The sequence below is a fragment of the Melozone crissalis genome, unplaced genomic scaffold (genome assembly GCF_028551555.1).
Source record: "Melozone crissalis strain CALT ecotype California unplaced genomic scaffold, PUWL_Pcris_2 ptg000036l_1, whole genome shotgun sequence".
NCBI lineage: Eukaryota > Metazoa > Chordata > Aves > Passeriformes > Passerellidae > Melozone > Melozone crissalis.
Genome location: NW_026535814.1, coordinates 11,158,079 through 11,177,206, shown reverse-complemented (window position 1 = coordinate 11,177,206; position 19,128 = coordinate 11,158,079). Strand labels below are relative to the sequence as shown.

The following is a 19,128-nucleotide window of genomic DNA, read 5'->3' as shown; positions in this document are numbered from 1 at the left end:
TTCCCAGTATTGTCTTGCAGGCACCCTTTCTCTCATCTACCTTTTATTGTGACTTTCTATACTAGATTTTGTTACAAACTAGTGAAAAACTAAAGCTTCACAAATCTTTCAATACAATATGCGCAGAAAACATGATTTGAATCAAACATTCTGTCTGTTATTCAGCAGAAACTATTAATTCTGTCTTAAGTGTAATTTCCTCCTCTGGCAAAAAACAAAATAGAACCTGTGCCTATGACTTTCCAATGAGCACACAAAACAATAAATTTGGGAGGAGTCTACATTTCAGTGTGACAACTCTGCAACTGCAGTAATTTCAAGTAGAGCAGCATCAGTCTAAGAGACTGGCAATATGCCATTTTAGATTATTCTGTATCCTAGTAATCAGGACCCTTTTTAATGCTTGTTGTACCTACTGGCGTACACCACAGCACACTGAGTAACAATGGTGTCCAAGTAGTGCTATTAAAATTGTCCTCTAACCTATAAATAACCCAGTCAAGACTATTCATCAAGATTAAACTGATTCCATCAATTATTTGGGACTCTTTTTATGTGAAATAGGCAATTCTGAATTAAATATCCATGATAAATCCTATCAGATATTGCAGTGTAATGTTAAAACTAGCCAAACAAATCTCATACCCTTCTTCTGTTTTCACCTTCTTCCTGCCTCTGTCGTTTCCTTTTCTCTAAAAATAAAAAAAAGAAACTTTATCTGAGCTCCATATATGGAAAATCATTAGCATTTTTTAAAAATAAACAATAAAAACATGAAGTTAACTAATGAAGATTCTTATTGAAATACATGCCTTTTACAATTAAACAAAAACAAAACAAAAAGCAGTTAGTCTATCATTATGGGATTTCCCATCAGAGTTATTTTGTCATGATGGTATCTTGGATCACAGCATAACATTTGGATATCAGCGAGCAAAGAACAAAAAAAAAGTCAAACAAACCCTTAGAAATAACTGGGAGAGTAAGATATTAAGAAAAAGAAATTAAGAAAAAACTTCAGCATTTTTGAATCAAGACATATAACATTACAATATCAATGTCATCATTGCCTTTTATTTAAGGGAATGAAACTTTGGTCTTTTACTAAAAAAACCCATAGTACTACTCTAAGTAAACCCAGGTTTTTCATCAACTGTTGGAATAAAGGAATTCCATAATATAACACTGTCTCCAGAAATTTTAATTTCTAAACATTTACTCAAAGATTACAATGGCTTTTTGCAACTTTTAAGAAATACTTTCAATAAAAATTAATGCAAAATTAAAAGCTTTCCATACCAGCAGATAATTCCAGTTCTACACAAAAAACATGCCTTCTCTAGTCAAACACAGCTAATTGACATAACAAAAAAGACTGAAGAAATGACTGAATTTGTGCAGCTCAATCAACACACAAAAAAAAGATTAGTTTGTTGATGATAAAGACAGTGTAAATGTTAATCATCCTTTATGACAGATTACACAAGCACCTGCTAAGGTATTATTTGTTCAGTAACACACTATAACATATTTAGAAATATCTAAAATTCAGATACTGGATGAGTAAAACTGGTACTTCATTGAAGATGTCAATGAAGTCCATCAGTGGACTTTACATAGTGACCAGAGTGCTCTAAGTTTATTGCAGTTTGTGCTGTGGCCTTCCTCAGTACAGCTTTCAAAATACTGACTGACAGTATGCTTTTTTTTTTCTGCAACATTTCAGACAAACGTAAACCAAAAACATACTATATGATGATGAAAATACTGAGGTACTTACTGCATTTTTACCTCAGTCTTTAAGACTGAGACCAATTGTTGTCCGAGTACCAGGTTCCCTGAGCTGGAAGGCAGGGATGGGGAACAGAATAAAGTCCCCAGAATCCAAGGGGATACGATCTGTGACCTGCTACACTGCATGGACAGCCACAGATCTGTGGGGCCAGATGGGATCGACCCAAAAGGACAGAGGCAGCTGGTCAGAATGCTCACAAACCACTTTCCTTTCAATTTTCAATTGGGTCACAACAACCTACACAATGCTAAAGGCCTCAGCCAGAGCAGTTGGAAAGCAGCCTTTTGGAAAAGGACTTGGGAGTGCTGGCCGAGAGTGGCTGAACGTGAGCCAGGATGTACCCAGGTGGCCAGGAAAGCCAAAGGCACCTGGCCTGGATCAGCAATGGTGTGGCCAGCAGGAACAGGGCAGTGACTGCCCTTCTGTGCTGAGTACTGGAGAGGCCACATTACAAATCCTGTGTCCAGTTCTGGGCCTGGGTCCAGTTCTGAGTCCAGAGAAGGGCAATGGAGCTGGGAAAGGGTCTGAAGCAGGACTGTGATGAGGAGCAGCTGAAGGAGGTGGGAGTGTTGAGCCTGGAAAAGAGCAGGCTCACAGGAGTCCTTATCACTTAACAACTCCCTGACAAGAGGGTGTAGTGAGGTAGGGGTTGGTCTTCAATAAACAACAAGACAAGAGGCAATGGCCTGAAGTTGTGCTATGAAGTTTGGGTATTAGGAAAAAATTCTTCACTGAAAGGGTTGTCAGACATTGGAATAGGCTGCTCAGAGAAGTCTGGAGTCACCATCCCTGAGAGTATTTAAAAGATGTGCAGCTGTAGCATTTGCAGACATGGTTCAGTGGTGAACCTGTCAGTGCTGGAATAAGGGTTGGACTCTATCTTAGAGGTCTTTTCTAGCCTTCATGATTCTATAGTACTATAATTTTACAGACAGACTGTGACAGAAGACCTAATTTACCTCTCCTGATTAGCTCTTTTCCTTCATCAATCAAATCCGAGGTCATTTCGCTATCACCCATGAACTGCTGGAACCCCAAAAGATTCAAACAACGAGTTCCTAAACTGGTAAAAGAAGAAGCAATTTCCTTTGTTAATTTACAATTAGTAATTTAGATACATTACAGAACAAAATGTAAAACAAACTATTCAGAACTGTATGAACAATCCAAGCAAAAAGGAAAAACAAAGAAGAAAAGAAGAAAACAGAAAATTCCGAACTCAGAACAATAACTGGCGACCCAGAACAGTAGGGTGACCTAGGTGACCCAGAACAGTAACACATTCCTAAATACAACTGGAAGTGATAGAATAACTCTACTCAAACAGAGACTAAAATGCGCATAATCTGAGAGTAGTGCAAATGACACTAGCTTTAAATGCGTCTAACATGAGACGTTTGCTTTAAATGTTCTCAGATATAACAGAATTTGCACCTATAATATGTCATCAACTCCTCTTTGCCAGAAGACAATTACCATAAAAATTCTTCTTATTCTGATTTCTCCGTTGTTGAAACAGTAACAACATAGGAAATCCACTTTCACCTCAGGGTTTCACTCAGGAGAATATGAACTGCATACTTTTAAGCTGTAGGGATGCTGGCTGCCCATTTGGATAGCCATTGGCAGCAGTCAGGTAGCAAGCTTGCTCCACCTTTTTTAAGCCAATCCTGGAACTACATAGCATGAAATCACTTTAATCTTTTCAACTTCACACCAGAAAACACAATTGCTGTTTTTGTACTGTTTTCCTTCCCCCAAACTGGAGTACTGATATATTTTTTCCTGATACTACCTTAACTTTAAGACTGCTGGATTAAGCAAAGGAGAATCATCTTTCCTCAACAGATTTTAATTCAACCTTAGTTTTTGCATGTATCTTTATTAGCAGAGGTCATTAAAGCAACCTTCTCTCCTTTAATTTTTATTCTCCCTTTTCACTTTGGCATTCAAGGCCCAGGATGATCATCACGCACAAGAGGTCAAATTTCTCTCTTCTTGTAATTTGCTTTCCTGTTTGTTGTTTGCTTTGTTTTGTTTGTTTTTTTAGCTCCACCACCACTTTTGTCACTTAACTTCAAGGTAAAATGGAAAACTCACAACTAGATACTTGTTACTTACTATCTGTAGATACACACACAATATTAATGGATATCCAAGGCACTCCACTACATTGACCATGACTAAAAAACACAGAGATTGCTTCTGACTGAATGGTAATGCAGAATTGAAGATACTAACATAAATTTGTATTTCAGCAAGATCAGACTAGAAGTATCTCATCCCTTACAGTGATCAAAAGGAGACATTTTGAAATTATAAAGCAAGAATGTAATGATGTTTTCTGCAGTTACCCTTCCAGCCTCCAACAAACTGTGCTTTAGGGAAACAAGATCAAATTACTTAATCCAGCATGTGTTACCAGAAGTTTAGTAACACATCAGAAACTTGATATCAGTCTTTAGAAAGTTCAATACCTAAAAATGCTGCTAGTGGTCCTTAATTTCTTAGAAAACTTTGCTGGAAACAGCTTTCTCATGATAATTTTAATCTCAAAAGCACAATCTAAATGTCCCCAGGCTCCAAAGTTTGAACAGATCACCCCTTAAGATCTAGGAATGAAGTTTAAATTAACTCAGTTATGAGTTAATACAATCTGTATTTTTAACATGTATACATTTCCCCTATATAAATAGCAATCTATGGATTTAGGTTTTACATTTTTATTAGAATGACACAACTGCTGGAAAAGGCGTACTGAATCTCTTCCTGAAATAGATGAAACTAGTCTTATTAATGTAAAGGAGCACGGAGGATCTGTTTTGCAAATCACTTACCTGAAGTACGTAGCAATACAGAGAATGACAACAAGCATTGGGTAGTAGATATAGAATCCATCTGCAATGAAGGACAGCACTCTCATGGATCCCATTATCTAGGAAACAAACATTCCCAAGAACAAGCTCTAATTAGCTATATTCTACACAAACCCATGAAGATCGTGCCTTCTCACAAATACACGATCCTTTACAGTAACTGAAACATAAGCAATATTATCACAGGTCTGCTTGAGAATAAGCAGATGTAAAGGTCACCTCCAGCACTTTGAGATTTCTAAAATGCTAGATTTTGTAGTCTCACCCACTCTAGAACAAGGGCAAATCTGGTGGATTGTTTTCATTTGCTGCAAAAAAGTCTCCAGTTTTTCACACAAAAAAATCTAGTTACTAACAACAAAGACATGAGATACAACTTGCCACACAAAAACAAGGTATTCAATAAAACCAAATTCACTAATTTTCAATAGGAAGTTAGGATTGCTCCTGATCTATAGGGATTGCCTACATGCTAAAGCCACTGAAAGCTAAAACTTACAGAAATTGGTATTAGGAAATGAAGAACACCCTGAACTCTAAAGTACAATACTTTACTTTCTTAAGATAAAGGGGTGGTGGCGGGGGGGAAGCTATTGATGACTTCTAGAAATCATTACCAAACTCCTCGCCTATAACCAAGTATTTTTTACCACATTGGAAAGATTGAAAATATTTGAAAATCTGTATTTTACAATAAGATATATTTAAAAATACTGCGTCTATTCTCCAAACCATACTGAAAGCTCAAACCCCTATTTTCTTACTTACAGATGTATAAGCAGTTGGCTGAGTGTTTTTGTGAGAGATTGTTGCATCCATATGGGTCAAGCCCAGAAAGTTCAAGCACAATGGTGGAGTAAGACGGCAAAATAACCTGCACAAATGCAAGAGGCAACAGCATTTAAAAGCGTTTCTTAGATAACCTACAAAGTCATGACTGGATCTATCATAGAACAACAGTGTAGCGCTCATTAGGAATTATACCCATAAATTACAAATTAAAGAATGTAAATGGAAGTTTTATGGACATTTTCAATTCAGTATTTGATAGAACACCTGTAAAACATATACCAAATACTCACATGCCACTGAAAAGGAGACTGTATGCATCTGTCTGATGATGTGAAGCTAAGTAGTAATAGTTAAATACACGGATCCTGAAGACAGTAGAGTAAACACAGATACTTAAGAAAAATATGGTAAGAAAACAGGCCATCTAGGGGGAAAAAAAAGGTGTTGTTAAGTTGCTTAAATGTAGAATTTTATTAAAGGTCTGTCACATGCAGAGACCATCTCCAGCCTTTACTTCTCATTTTGAGATGTGAGAACACCACCATCTCTGAGAAGAGTTTTGGGAGTTTTTCAGAGCAATTTAAACTGGAAATTATAACATTTTACACATAAGCTAACACAGCTGACCCTAGAAACATTCTACTACTTCTTGTTAATGTAAATAAAATTGCTGTAATTGCCTCAATAATTACCATGACTGATCTGGCATTTATTCCCACGAAAAAAGGCATAAACCAAGTGTTTTCAAATCAGCCTTTGCTAAGTATACTGGAATTTTTCAGCTCGGTATTTTACTGATAAATTTGTGCACACATACACTAGCCACACCTTTGACAGGATTCTTGGTCATTTGCAAATCCCTGTTTAGGAAACTGAGGTCACACACATGACTGTTTAGACAGAAAGTCTAATTCACACCTATGTTCCAACCTACTGTTTCAGAAATTACTCTACACATGATATTCAGGCCAGCTAGGTCATGCCTTCACCAGGTATTTCTGAGTTTTAAAAAGTGGCAAAAGGCAGACTTCCTCCGCACAAAGAAAGTTCAGTACCATACATTTAGAGACCTTCTGAAAGTTGACAGATTATTTAGAGATTTATTTAAAAATCTATTTTATCTACTGCTATCATAACCATTGATCTGAAAGTATTTTTTTCCAAGTGACCATCTCAAACTTACCTCTATGTATATATAATTATATGTCTTTTCTGCCAGCTGTATGAAAACCGCAAATAGCGACAGAACTGGTTTTGTGCTGAAGAATGTGCACTCTGACCACACAACAATTACAGAGAACGTGGCCAGCACAACTGCAAGCGCTCTGTAAAACCATGGTCGGAGAAGGCACTCCCAGTACCACTCTGGAAAAACAAACACACAGACATATCTGAAACAGGTTAATAAGAATTACACAACCAGAAACAGAACTCGCTCTCAAAAGGCTTCAAAGTTTGCTGTTGCTTTATTGCTTTCTAACGTAACTGCTACTGAATTTGTAAATAAAATTGGGTCTTATGGCCAAGAGCATAAATTAGGATCCGATAGCTCTTCTAATGTATCTATGTATTACATAAATACATTAATAATCCAGACATGCTTCCCTCTGCCGCAGCTGAACTTCCTACATAAAACAATTGGTTCTTGTTACAGAAAGGTATCAGTTATGCTTTAACATACCTAAAACCTGCATGACAGCACTTACCAACCGTTGGTGTATAGAAGTACTGAATAATTTTATTTTCTGGTTCCTGGGAATGAAAGGTATGAACAAACTGTCGAGTTGCACTGCTTTCATTTTTTGCCACATCTTCCAGGTAAAATGCTTGCTCTAAAAGAATTTGCCACTGGACCTGTGTACGACGATGCCTCTGCACTGAATAGATTACCTACAATAAATTGCAAGAAATTAGGGTTTCAGGGTACTTGTTTCAAAAAATGGCAGAAAATTCTTGCAAAATCCCTTGAAAACACATGCATTGCAGAACTGCAAAGTCTGTATCTTCAAAAACGCAGGTAGGTAATTCTCTAAAATACATAAATTATGGAAGTACTACATACATGATTACTGAGTTTTGCAGCTCTTTCATCACAAACCATCTGTAGCAGGTAAATCCTACTTTTCCCAACCTACCTCTTTATTTTTGCATCTCAGTAAATATCAAGCTTTTACTATAATTTCTTTTCCAGAATGCACTGTCAGTCAACCATTATAAGGCTTATTCACAGACAGCTTTAACCTTATCAAGATACAACACAAGAACATAATCTTTTACACATCCAGAACTTAGATCACTTGGCATATTAATTGTCTGTGCATTCTCTCACCAAGAAAAGTTTCTGATAAGTAGCTTAAACCCACTGTACTCAACAGTCCAGATGAAGTGCGTTCAAAATCTTTGACTAGCATTTACTCTCACTACAACAGCCTAAACGAGGCATTCTTCCATCTATTAATATACCTGCTTGTGAAGTTTGGCCAAATTTTTTTCACTGGGATAACTGTTCTGTCTTTCATCAAAATCTTCATAATCATCCATGTTTCTACCCATTCTTTCCTGGTACTCAGTAGGGCACTGGAAGGAAAAGGGAAAATTAACTTGGAGAAAAAAGAGTAGCAAGCAGCTTTGGCTAATTATTTGCAAAAGTTTCATACAACTGGAAAGCTCACTCTAAGCATACATTTTTCTCTCTTTCTACAATGCTATGTCAAAATACATCTGATAATTCCATATGTCATAAGAAAATACTTCACAAAGAATTTCAACTCAGTTTCAACAGAAACTCAGAAGTCAACTAGAGATTTTATATTAAGAGCAAAAGAAAGTAATGTACACGTATTCTATATGTGCAGAAACATCCTCCCAGCTGAGTCATTATGGTTGATGAGCAATTGGTTACCTTTTTCAGTATAGTATCAACACATTTCCTCAAGGGGTGGTTATATTTGATACTCTCACTTACTTTACGGACTTCCTGTTGAGAGAAAAAAATAACAGAGTAGTTTACCTATGCTATATTAAAACGTCAATAAAAAAAATTCATTAACTATAAATTTTTACTGGTCAATTAAGAGTTGCAGCCCTCCCAGTCAGCCATCAAAGCTTAAAAAAATACAGCTTCCTAAAAGCCATAGTTTTACTAAATATCTCATAAAAGCTAAGTGAAGTATTGTAAAGAACACTTAATGTATTTTTTTTAAAAGAACAGCAGTGTACAAATATGCAACTATATAAATACATGGAGGATTGGTTTCTATGCATGAAGGCTGAAATGGAAAAGACTTTCTTGGTTAAGTTACAGATAAAAAGGATATAAAGAATAAGTCCCACTGTCTGACTCAGGGCACTGACCACCACTTTAGGAAGCCAGTTCCAGTGTGAGACTAACCACTCCCCTTGTGGTAAGGAACTGCTTCCTCATGTCCAGTCTGGACCTCTCTGGACACAGCTTTCCCCATGCATCCTGTCACTGGCTTCCAGGGAAAAGAGACCAGCATCTCCCTCTCCAGGCATCTGAACAATGCTCTTAGTAATTTGCTTCAACTTTTGGTCAGCTCTGAAATGCTCAGACAGCTGCATCAGATGACTGTTGTTGGTGCCCTCCAGTGGAAATATTCTATCTGTTTTAAGTGCTATCCTGGTAAAAAAGGGTTGTCATTGTTCATTTTCCAGTAAGTTTTGTAGTTATGTCCCACTTAAGATATTTTAACTGTTTTAGCAGTTTCTTCTAAATGCTGTTATGGATGAATGAAGATTCTATTACTGTTGTGTGATTAAGAGTCTATTTGTGTTATGTGTCAGTACAAATAACATGTAACACATGTAACGAATTTCCACCCTATCCTACAACAGTTCACACATTTTATTCCAAGCCACAGTATCCCAGCAGAAGAACCACGAATAGTTATTCAAAGGGCTAGATTTCCGTTCTGTTCTTGAACTACAGTAGAGCCTATTGTTCACTGATACTCTATTAACAATAGAGTCTCTAAACAAACTTTGAAAGAAATAATTATCTATATGTTCTCTTCTTAAAGAGTATGTAATTGTGGCCCCACAATTTGGAAACTCTTCTTGAGAGTCCAGAAATACACTGCAAGCAGAGCATAGAAGAAATACAAATTTTAACCCTCGTGAAACATCTATACACTGCCTATTCAAGCTCATTCTGAAATGTTATTTGCTAGTGACCAGTACTACACCAAAAGTGTCAATAAAAGAATAGACTCATCAAATAATGGTTATCAAGTTGCTACTACTTTTAAGTTTGTCACAGCAAGGACTATTTCTGTTTTGCCTTTTGCATAGGATTGAGTGTTATCAAGGGGCACACTATGATAATTTTCTTAGTTTGCAGGTATTTTACGGTAAGCTCATGCTACAAGTGTCCAACACCAATGAATTCACACATGACTAACAGCAGCCTTCACTTTTTTCCACAGACAAAGTTAGTTACTTACCTCCATAATATCCTCTAAATTCTCCTCTGCATCTGCTTTTTCAGTCATCAGTTTGGCAGCTTTGAAGTAAGTCTTCATGAGCAGATAACCCCTCTTGGCCCCATTCCAGTGAGAACGAGGGATTTCCACCAAACCATAGCCCAAAAGCAACACAAGAAGGAACAGACCCCATGTGTTTGCAGCAGCTATTCCAATAGTCTGAAGCTGGTTCCTAAGGAAACAACAGTATAAAAAACCCAAACAAACAACATTCTCCTATCTTGGCTGCAAGAAACCAGCCTTGAGGTATCAATATGTACCAATGTGGTTTTCAAGTTTACAGGAACAGACTCTGGTATCACCTAGATTTTTGCCTGGAGCCAGTCTGCTGCCTGGCCGTATTTAAAGCTGCCACAATTTTCCTGTATCTCCTGTTCTGCCCACTACAGATGGCAGATAAGAATTGGTTTGTTTGTTCCCAAAGAAACTGTTCTCCTAAAGGAATGTGTTCCCTTAGGAAACAACATGAACTTACCAAACCTACTGACAGTGAGGTCAAAATAGCATAATGGCTGTCACTGTAAGAAACAAATTCAGAATCCAAGATTTGTATTCATAATATTGTGTTCAGGAATTTTATTCAGATGGAATTTCTATTCCATCTGGTATGGAAGACTATAAGCAATTTATTGATGTCAATTATTTAACTTTCCTTTTCACCATTAAAGTCTACAGTATTTAGAGGCACTACATAGGAAATTTTTTGAAATATGTTGTTCTGAAAACACTGGAAGTTTCTGCACTAACTTTGCAAATGTGTTTGTATGGAGAAAAAAGCACCACTGTAAATACAAGAGGATTCCTCTGCTATACATACCAAAATCAGAGTATCAAACCCTGAATTTCCATAAATATTCAAAAAAGCCCATTTCATATACAAAGTTAACATAATTTTCTAACTGACTAGCATATTATTATGACTAAAAGTAGTTTTTTTCAGAAAGACCCATTTCATCAGCAGAAGAAATTATCCATGACAATTGTGTTAGAACTCATGGAAGTGTTTACAGCCTTATTCTTACCATTGTAAATTGAAGTTTGGGTTTACAGCCACATATATTAGAAATGCTCCAAAAATCAGCAAGTAAGTGCCATAATAGATGGCATTCTCAATCAGAGCAGTTTTAATCTTTCCAGTGATGGAGAACCCTCCTGATCTAGCATATGACTGCATAAAAGGTAGCAGAATCCTAGGAGAAAACGAAACAAAACAAAACCACATCAGCCAATCAGAAAAAAAAAAACCAAAAACAAAACAAAAACCAACAAAATAAAAAACCCACCAACCCCCTCCAAAAAAATCTCCCAAACACCCAAACCACCAACCTCCCCAAAAAAGAACTTTAGCAGTGTCAGGTTACCAGGCAGGGGTGTTAAAAGTTTTAAGACTCCCAAGCTTCTAAGAAATTAGCTACTTAGATGTTTTTATTCTAGATGTACCTGTCTGATGGCAACCCTTACACAAGCTGCAGATAAAAACAATACAGTTAGCTTTGCTATGAAAAATCTGTGATAACTAAGAATGAACTAGCAACCCTGATATCCTTGAAACTACAAAAATAATTATCTGATAACAGATTGATCAGAAATTGCACAAAGCACAGACAACCCAAAACCCCATACACAAATCTTTATTCTGTAGTTCTATCTAAAGCTTCGTGCAATATATCTGATAAAACCAACTAATTTACAATATTACTTAAAAATCACCCAGATTATTAATAGAATTATTTTGGTATCTGGCCGCCTAAAACCCATTTATTTCAGACAATTTATCCATAAACACCTACACATGTAAATTGCTTAGTTTCAACTACAAAAGGGAACCAAGGATAAATGGCTGCCACCTGAAAGTTGCTTCCACAGAAGCAAGAAAAAAAAAAGTATGACTAAATTAGTATACTAATTATTATCGAAATTTCACTACTAGCAGATAATATGCAATTTAAAAGCTCTTTTCCATACTGATATACATTTTTAAAGAATGCTATGACTGTTAAGATGGCCCATTTAAGAACTGCATCATACTCCTTGCCATAATCTTTTGCCTTACTTACCATGTTAAAAACTGAGACGTCCAATACACAACACGCCAGAAAATTGGCATAATTCCATCAGGAATATAACTCCAGGGTTTGAAACATTTTTGCTTGCTGTTACAATGTAAAGAAGACTATTGTTAGTTGTAGAGCCCTGAGTATAAAAAGCAACTTCTATAAATTCTTATCTAGGAAGTTCTTTGAAAAGAACATAGAAGTAGTACAATATTATTCAAGCACGCAGTCAACAATCAACTGTCTCCCAAATACATAAACTGAATAATCACTAGAAATATTTATCATTTTCCTAACCACAAATAATGTATTTGGACGTGACAACTTAGGGAAAAAAAACCAGAAGCTCCAAGACTGAAGAGGACTATTCAATAAATCATTTTAAGGTTACAGTTGTTGGTTTTCAGTAGTAATTATTTCACGCACAGAAAGAACACTTGTTTAAACAGAGAAGCATTAAATTTTAGTTAGTGCAGGTTTTTAAAAAATATCGAGGCACATCATTATCATCTAGAGCACTCAGTCATACAAAGAACATATTAGTTGTTTCTTCTGCTACCCAGCTGGATCAAGTCAGTTTTATATAAACTTTGATTCAATAAGCCAATACTCTTCAGACAGGTAGTGTTCACTACAGAAGACAGGAAAGTCCTATGAGTCCTTTTAAGAAAAAGAAAAAGAAAAAGAAAAAGAAAAAGAACAAAGGAAAAGGTGTCCATCTAAACTAAGACAGTTTATTTTTTTTCCACACACCTGTCTGGGTAATGAAGCAAGGGTGAGTCAAGGGGCAATAAAGTCAACTTAGATGAGATTACCTAATGAGAAATAATTGGTATTTTCCAGGGTCAAACTAGTTAAGCCTGAGTCGTAAGTTTTCATGTGCACGGCCTAAATATTTTCAAAATTATCAACTTAAGATAGAATGACAGGTAGTATGACTAAAGGTTTCAGCACCTCCTCTATGACAGGCTGAGAGAGCAGGGGGTGTTCAGCCTGGAGAAGAGAAGGTGCCAGGAGACCTTACAGCACCTTCCAGTACCTTAAGGGGGTTTATAAAAAGGAAGGAAATGGACTTTTTATGTGGGAAAAGTGACAGGACAAGGGGCCATGGTTTCCAACTGACAGAGGGCAGGTTTAAATCAGGAATTTGAAAGAAATTCTTTACTATGATGGTGGTGAGGCACTGGCACAGGTTGCCAGAGAAGCTGTGGGTGCCCCGTTCCTGACAGCGTTCAAGGCCAGGCTGGATGGAGCAACCTGACCTAGTGGAAGGTGTCTCTGTTCCTGGAAGATGATTAGAACTGGATGATATTTAGGGTTCCTTCCAACCCAAATCATTCTGTGATTCTAAGAAAAAAAGTTTTTTTTAGTCTGAAGCTATAGGTAAATTGAAAGGTTACTGAATAGTTTTCAAATTGTGTATATAATTAAAGAGGTTTAATTAACATCCACTTGGTGGTCCTAAGAATAGGGTGCAATATTGTGTGACTGTCATTTCACCATTTTTCCAGGCTCTTCTTTGGGGCAGCAAGACTGGCAAGACTTTGCACAGACATATCAGCTGATATGTTAAAGGCTCAGATCATCTTACAGATAACGACACTGCCCACAACAGTAACACAGGGAAACAGCCAGTGTAGACTAAGGGATGAGCAGCCATGGAAAGAGCCCACATTAGTCCACTTCTCCATGGTTAGGGATTGCTTTCTTTCTGCCAGGACACCCCTAGCAGGCTACCATTACTTTGGTGGAATGCAGCACATTTCAGATAAATGCAATTACCATATATAAGTAATTATAAGAAACAATTAGATATGTCCCTGACATATAAGACAAGCAGCTGATTTCATCCATATGGTATAAAATTAGATTTTCAGGTTTAAAGTCTTTAAGATCGTAAAGGGCAAGCATTCATCAAAGCCTCTCCTTATAACCAGGATTACTCAAAAAGCTTAGTCCTGTTGCCTTAATAAGAAAAAGGAAATCTAGTGACATTAAAAAAGAATAGTTGGGTAATCACCTAGAACTACTAAATAATTACTATGTAATTATTCTCAGTAGATAAAGATCCAGCTTTCATCACCTTTTCTTTCACTGTCCTGTGTATTTACAAACTTCAAAATTTTCATCACACAGATAATAGTTATTCATCAGTATTAAAAACACAATATGCTATCAATTAAAAAAAGAAAATAATAAAATACAGTCTAAAGAAAAAAACATGTAGTTCATACCTTGGAGCAAGAGTAACGTAAGAGCCATTACTTTCTGCAGGACTGGAGTTAACCGCAAGCTTGCATCGATTGTAGATAGTCTAAAAGACAATTTATATAAGTGATCAAAGAGGTAAAATACTTATTTAAAAGTAGTAAGTCTGATTTTAAAAACATTTCCTGTACTCCAGGTTTACATTTGAAATGAATTATACCAATAAACATTCAAATCAACATACAATCAGCAGTCAAGTAAGTAAAATGCTGACAATGTCCTTATGCTGCCTAAACAGATAAAAAAATTGTTACAAACAAATGATGAAATTTTAAATGTTCAAAATAGATTTGTTATCTGATGAGACCAACAAAAAGTGAAATTAATTATGAACACAAGGCATTGTCATGTTTAATTTATTAAGATACTACATGGAAGATTTCTTTGGTGTTTCTGAGAGATGGTCTCCCGCAATCACTACTTCAGAGAAATACCAGAAACATTTGACGCAATTAAGCCGGAAGTCCTGCACGTTTCTTACCGTACTGACATCCAGAGGCAGTATGAACACAATCAGGAAGCAGAGATACCAAGCCAATAATGTTGCTATGATCACCAGCCTGTGCTGTTTCCTGAAGTCTCCATACCGGTGAAGTAGGAATAAGGCCAGGAAAAAGACAAACACTATCTCGAGGCCCAACGCTGCACCACTCATTGTTAAATGTTGGCCCCAGCCACACCACAAGCACTTGGGAAAGCAGATCAAAACTGCAAGACAAAAAGAAATTCAATTACATTAAAACCTCTGGAAGATATTTACACAGAAGAGTTGTTCAATGGACACTTTGAACATGTTAACCAACTTTTCATACTTCACATGACCAGGATTCTTATCAGACAAAACCAAAGATTTTCAGCAAGGTGCCCTGAAGCCCTCTGAAGAAAACAAAACATGTCATTCCAATGCTGTTATTTCCAGCAACATATTAGAGAAACTCCTGGTCATCATGTTGATATACAATAGATCCAGGAGGCAAATCTCTGTCCTTAAATACACTACTAGCCCAACTCTAGGTCCAGGACAAATTTCAAGATGAAAATCTATTCTGCTCTTTATTTCTCCTTTTAGAAGCAATCAACTAATTTCTACAAAGGGTTAAATATTTAAATCAAGTATTTCTGGATAGCTAATGAACAACATTTTAATGCAGTGTACCTCAAATACATATTTAAAATCTATACGTAAGAGTTAATAGAGCATAAAAATGCAGCAACAAATGTGTTAGTCTACTTGGATTGCACCTCTTTGAGGTTTGAAATTTCAAGAATTTCAATTCACCTTCCTACTCCTCCGGTGCTATTCAGAGAAACAAGGGTCTCAATTCATTTGGTATAGTTCGCCATAACGTATTTTTCCTTTGCTTGTCCTTCTGTGTTTACTTACTCTGTTACAGTCAGGACTGCTGTAAGAAAGTTCATATTGCTTCATACAGACAAGCTATGATACAAATGGACAGTGAGCTGCACAAATCCACTACAGAAAATTTCACTGACTTGCTACATTTTTATTTAAACTGCTTCAGACCTTTTGAATAAGCATCATTTTATCACAGGCATTTTATGCATTATTAAAAAAAAAAGTTTATTACTCTGGCCAGTCCGACTTGTCTCTCCATCAAGATTGACATTTCGCTGATTTGATTTAAGAGAAATAGTTTTTGCTATGGCATTGCTGTTAAGACTTCCAGTACTTTCACTTTCCTGGAGATCTAAAAGAAATGCTATTACTGAAATTCCCCTCTACTTATTTTTAAATCTCTTTAGAACTTGGTAAAGTGAAGCATTTCTTCTACTAATTTCTCAGTAAACTGCTTAAGCAGCTCTATTAAGCTTCAGGGCACTATGTAGGGAAAACTCTCTTATTTACACTAAAAAACCTCTAAAGTTTGTGATGCCATTACTACCTTGAGGACAAAAAGGAACAATTATTCTGTGACTCCTTTTTTCTCCCTAGCAAGTTACCTTCTTGTTTCTTGTCAAAGATTCACGCACTTTCTCTTTTCTGCCTTTCATTAAACATGTTTATCAAACTATCAACACTTCCATTAGGACAAATCACCCCCTTACTATCTTTCTGTACTCTACTTTAGCTGAATAATTTGTACATTAAAAACTCAGGATATCTCACCTATTTCTCAATTACTTATTCAAAGCAAGTTCTTGACTGTTCTATTGTACCATTATTGCTTCCTCAGAAAAGTCTTTTCAATTTACAGTATAGCAGCCAATTCCAGAGAAGCAAAAATAACAAAACAATTACGAATCAGCTTCATTAAGGCACTGCTATCTGGCATGCAGCTTTTCGTGCCCATTACAGCCACACCTTTTGCTATGTAAAACAAAAAAATTATACAGCATGCACTTCATTAGTCACAAAGTTTTATTACAGTCACACCTAAAAAGCTTCTACCAAAACACAAGGTAAAAAGTTTTTGTGCAAGATGCTGCACTCAGCTACTATCACAAGGGTACCAGCAGAAGTATTATAAAAATGTACTCAATATGCTAAAATAAAGAAGGAATTGATTCCTACCACAACTTAAATAATTTTCAAAGACAGAAGTGACTTTGCACTTATCAGTAAACTACATCTTTATGTTCTTCTCTGGTTCCTATTTTAATCTCAAAACACAAAAAGAAAGGCCTGTTTTTTCAAAAGACTGAGACTAATAACAGAGTTGTTTTGAATTACTGTATACACATTTTCAAAATAACAGTTTAAAATTTTTAGATATAAATTATTTAAAACCAGCTCTCCACATAGAAAGATTAAACAGAAGAAACTCTACAAAGTGAGAAATGCAATGCTTGAGAGGAGCTCTTCTGATAAACTAAGTCCAACTCAACAGTGCAGACATATCTAGACCTGTACTACTAGAATCAGGCCTTAAAACACATTACTGCAGGCTATAAAGCCATGCCTTCCTGTGGAAAGCAGCACTTGCCACTGAACCTGGTTGTTAGCTCAAAGAAAGGTAAGCTTCTTACCTATCATCCTGCTCCATCACTTTATTTAGACAGCCATCTCACTATTGGCATACAGCTACCTAGTATCAGCTGACTGGAATTCCAGAATCACTAAAAAAAATCTTGTCCTGAAATAACCACTTCAGGAGGGTTCTCTAGTGCTGTACAACCTTCAGTGGCTTAGAGGATGCTCCTATTAAAGCAACGGCAAAGTAACAAGAGCCCTCACCGTGAATGGAGAAGTATTTATGGGCATACTCAGCTTCTGAACAACCACGCAACTACAGATTAATACAAATAAGATTAAAAGCTGAAACACTGGCACGAGAAGTGCAACTTAACCAATAAAACATAAGGACATGCTCTTGTGTTGGCTTAGGATTTTCCTGCTTCTTTTCAGACACAGACAAAATCAGCTAAGTTCTTAATTTTACCCAGCTACTAACACTACATGCATCATAAAGGGCTCAGTTCAGGCTTAATTCCTTTTATATGACAGACTCCCTAATATCAACAGTATTAAATTACCCTGCCAACCTGAGAGTAACTGCGCTCACAACATCTACATTACAAATGAACTACTCTGCCTGGTACAAAAATCTCAGGTTACTAAATGAAACAGCAGAGAATGAAAAACCCCATACTTTGTTAGAGCTTTAATGCAGCACCAAATTTACCAAAGACACCTCAGTACTATAGTCCTAAAGAAGGGCTAGAAAGAGTAAATATCTGTGAAGGATTCCACCAGTCTCCCAACAAAACACCTGGGGAGGCCTGAACAGATGTTAAACACTGCTTCACATGCCTTACTAAAAAGTATAAATAGGAATAGGATGTTTCCTTCACAAATTCAGCTTTCTTACGGCCTCCAAATTCTTTCCCTCCAGGAAACACAACACTACTTCTCTATCCTGTATTTCTGTGGTTGATTGCTCCTGCTTAACACAGGAACAAAACTCTGCTCAGCTGTATCCGTTTCCCCCCCTCGCAAGTTTCCAAATCTTTAAGGTATTTTGATTTACACTACCACTTTCAGAAAGACCTGAAATCTCTGGTAGTTTTGTGCCTTCTATAGTTTTAATCACCGTACTATTTCATTAGGGGAACTCTGAAAACCATTAGAAGTATTTGACAAGGGAATGGCCTCCTCAGCCACAATAGTGGCTCTTCCCAGCTTTGCTTCCCAAGGAAAAACATCCTAAGGAACAATCAAAGTCCTACTAAGCAATATATAAGATTATAAACTGATCCTCTTGTATACAAGTCATATTAAGTCATTACTTAAATAGATTAGATAACTTCAACTATTTGTCCTTGACAAACTGATGCTGTCTTTTACTCACCTATTATATTCTATGTACTAACAAATAGCTTTAGCACCAAATTTTTTTTCAGGAATTCAAAAAGAAGAGGAATCTGCCTATCTGTAGCTCCGCCTGTCCTTCAAAGATTACTACTAAAGACAGCCACCATGCTTCTGGTTTTCCTGTCTGGTACCCCAGACATTTCTACAATACTAAAGACTTTTTTTATCATTCTTCAAGCATTCTCAGGTAGAGATCAAATTAATTTGAAAAAGCTACATTTCTAGACATTTTGGATATTTCAGCTGAAACACCTGAAAAACCGAACACTTACTTTGTATTTTTAAAGATCATAACTGCATCTGTCTGGAGAAAATCTGTCACCAAAAAAGCTACCAAGCTATGAAAGGGATTATCAGAGACAGTTAGCAACAGAACTGAGAGCCTTAACATAGAAAAATTATATATCTGGGCAACAGCATCTGCCACCTCAAGCTGAATTCCCAGCTCACCTGCAAGTACAAAAGCTGCCATCTCCAGCAATATATCAATGGCCAGCTCAATGATGAC

At 36.5% G+C, this 19,128-nt stretch overlaps 1 protein-coding gene across 1 annotated transcript in view; it reads right to left on the bottom strand.

Moving 5' to 3' along the window:
- LMBRD2 (LMBR1 domain containing 2) overlaps nucleotides 1-19,128 on the bottom strand; it is a 30,279-nt gene that overhangs the window by 8,689 nt on the left and 2,462 nt on the right. Inside the window, exons 2-15 of the mRNA XM_054283363.1 lie at nucleotides 14,769-14,995; nucleotides 14,254-14,333; nucleotides 12,023-12,118; nucleotides 10,988-11,155; nucleotides 9,927-10,137; nucleotides 8,366-8,440; nucleotides 7,927-8,040; nucleotides 7,170-7,353; nucleotides 6,647-6,828; nucleotides 5,754-5,887; nucleotides 5,440-5,545; nucleotides 4,633-4,730; nucleotides 2,755-2,858; nucleotides 646-692 (exon numbers count right to left, since the gene is read on the bottom strand). Coding sequence (XP_054139338.1) covers nucleotides 646-692; nucleotides 2,755-2,858; nucleotides 4,633-4,730; nucleotides 5,440-5,545; nucleotides 5,754-5,887; nucleotides 6,647-6,828; nucleotides 7,170-7,353; nucleotides 7,927-8,040; nucleotides 8,366-8,440; nucleotides 9,927-10,137; nucleotides 10,988-11,155; nucleotides 12,023-12,118; nucleotides 14,254-14,333; nucleotides 14,769-14,942 — 1,773 coding nt within the window. The 5' untranslated portion in view covers nucleotides 14,943-14,995. The remainder of the gene's footprint in view (nucleotides 1-645; nucleotides 693-2,754; nucleotides 2,859-4,632; nucleotides 4,731-5,439; nucleotides 5,546-5,753; nucleotides 5,888-6,646; nucleotides 6,829-7,169; nucleotides 7,354-7,926; nucleotides 8,041-8,365; nucleotides 8,441-9,926; nucleotides 10,138-10,987; nucleotides 11,156-12,022; nucleotides 12,119-14,253; nucleotides 14,334-14,768; nucleotides 14,996-19,128) is intronic.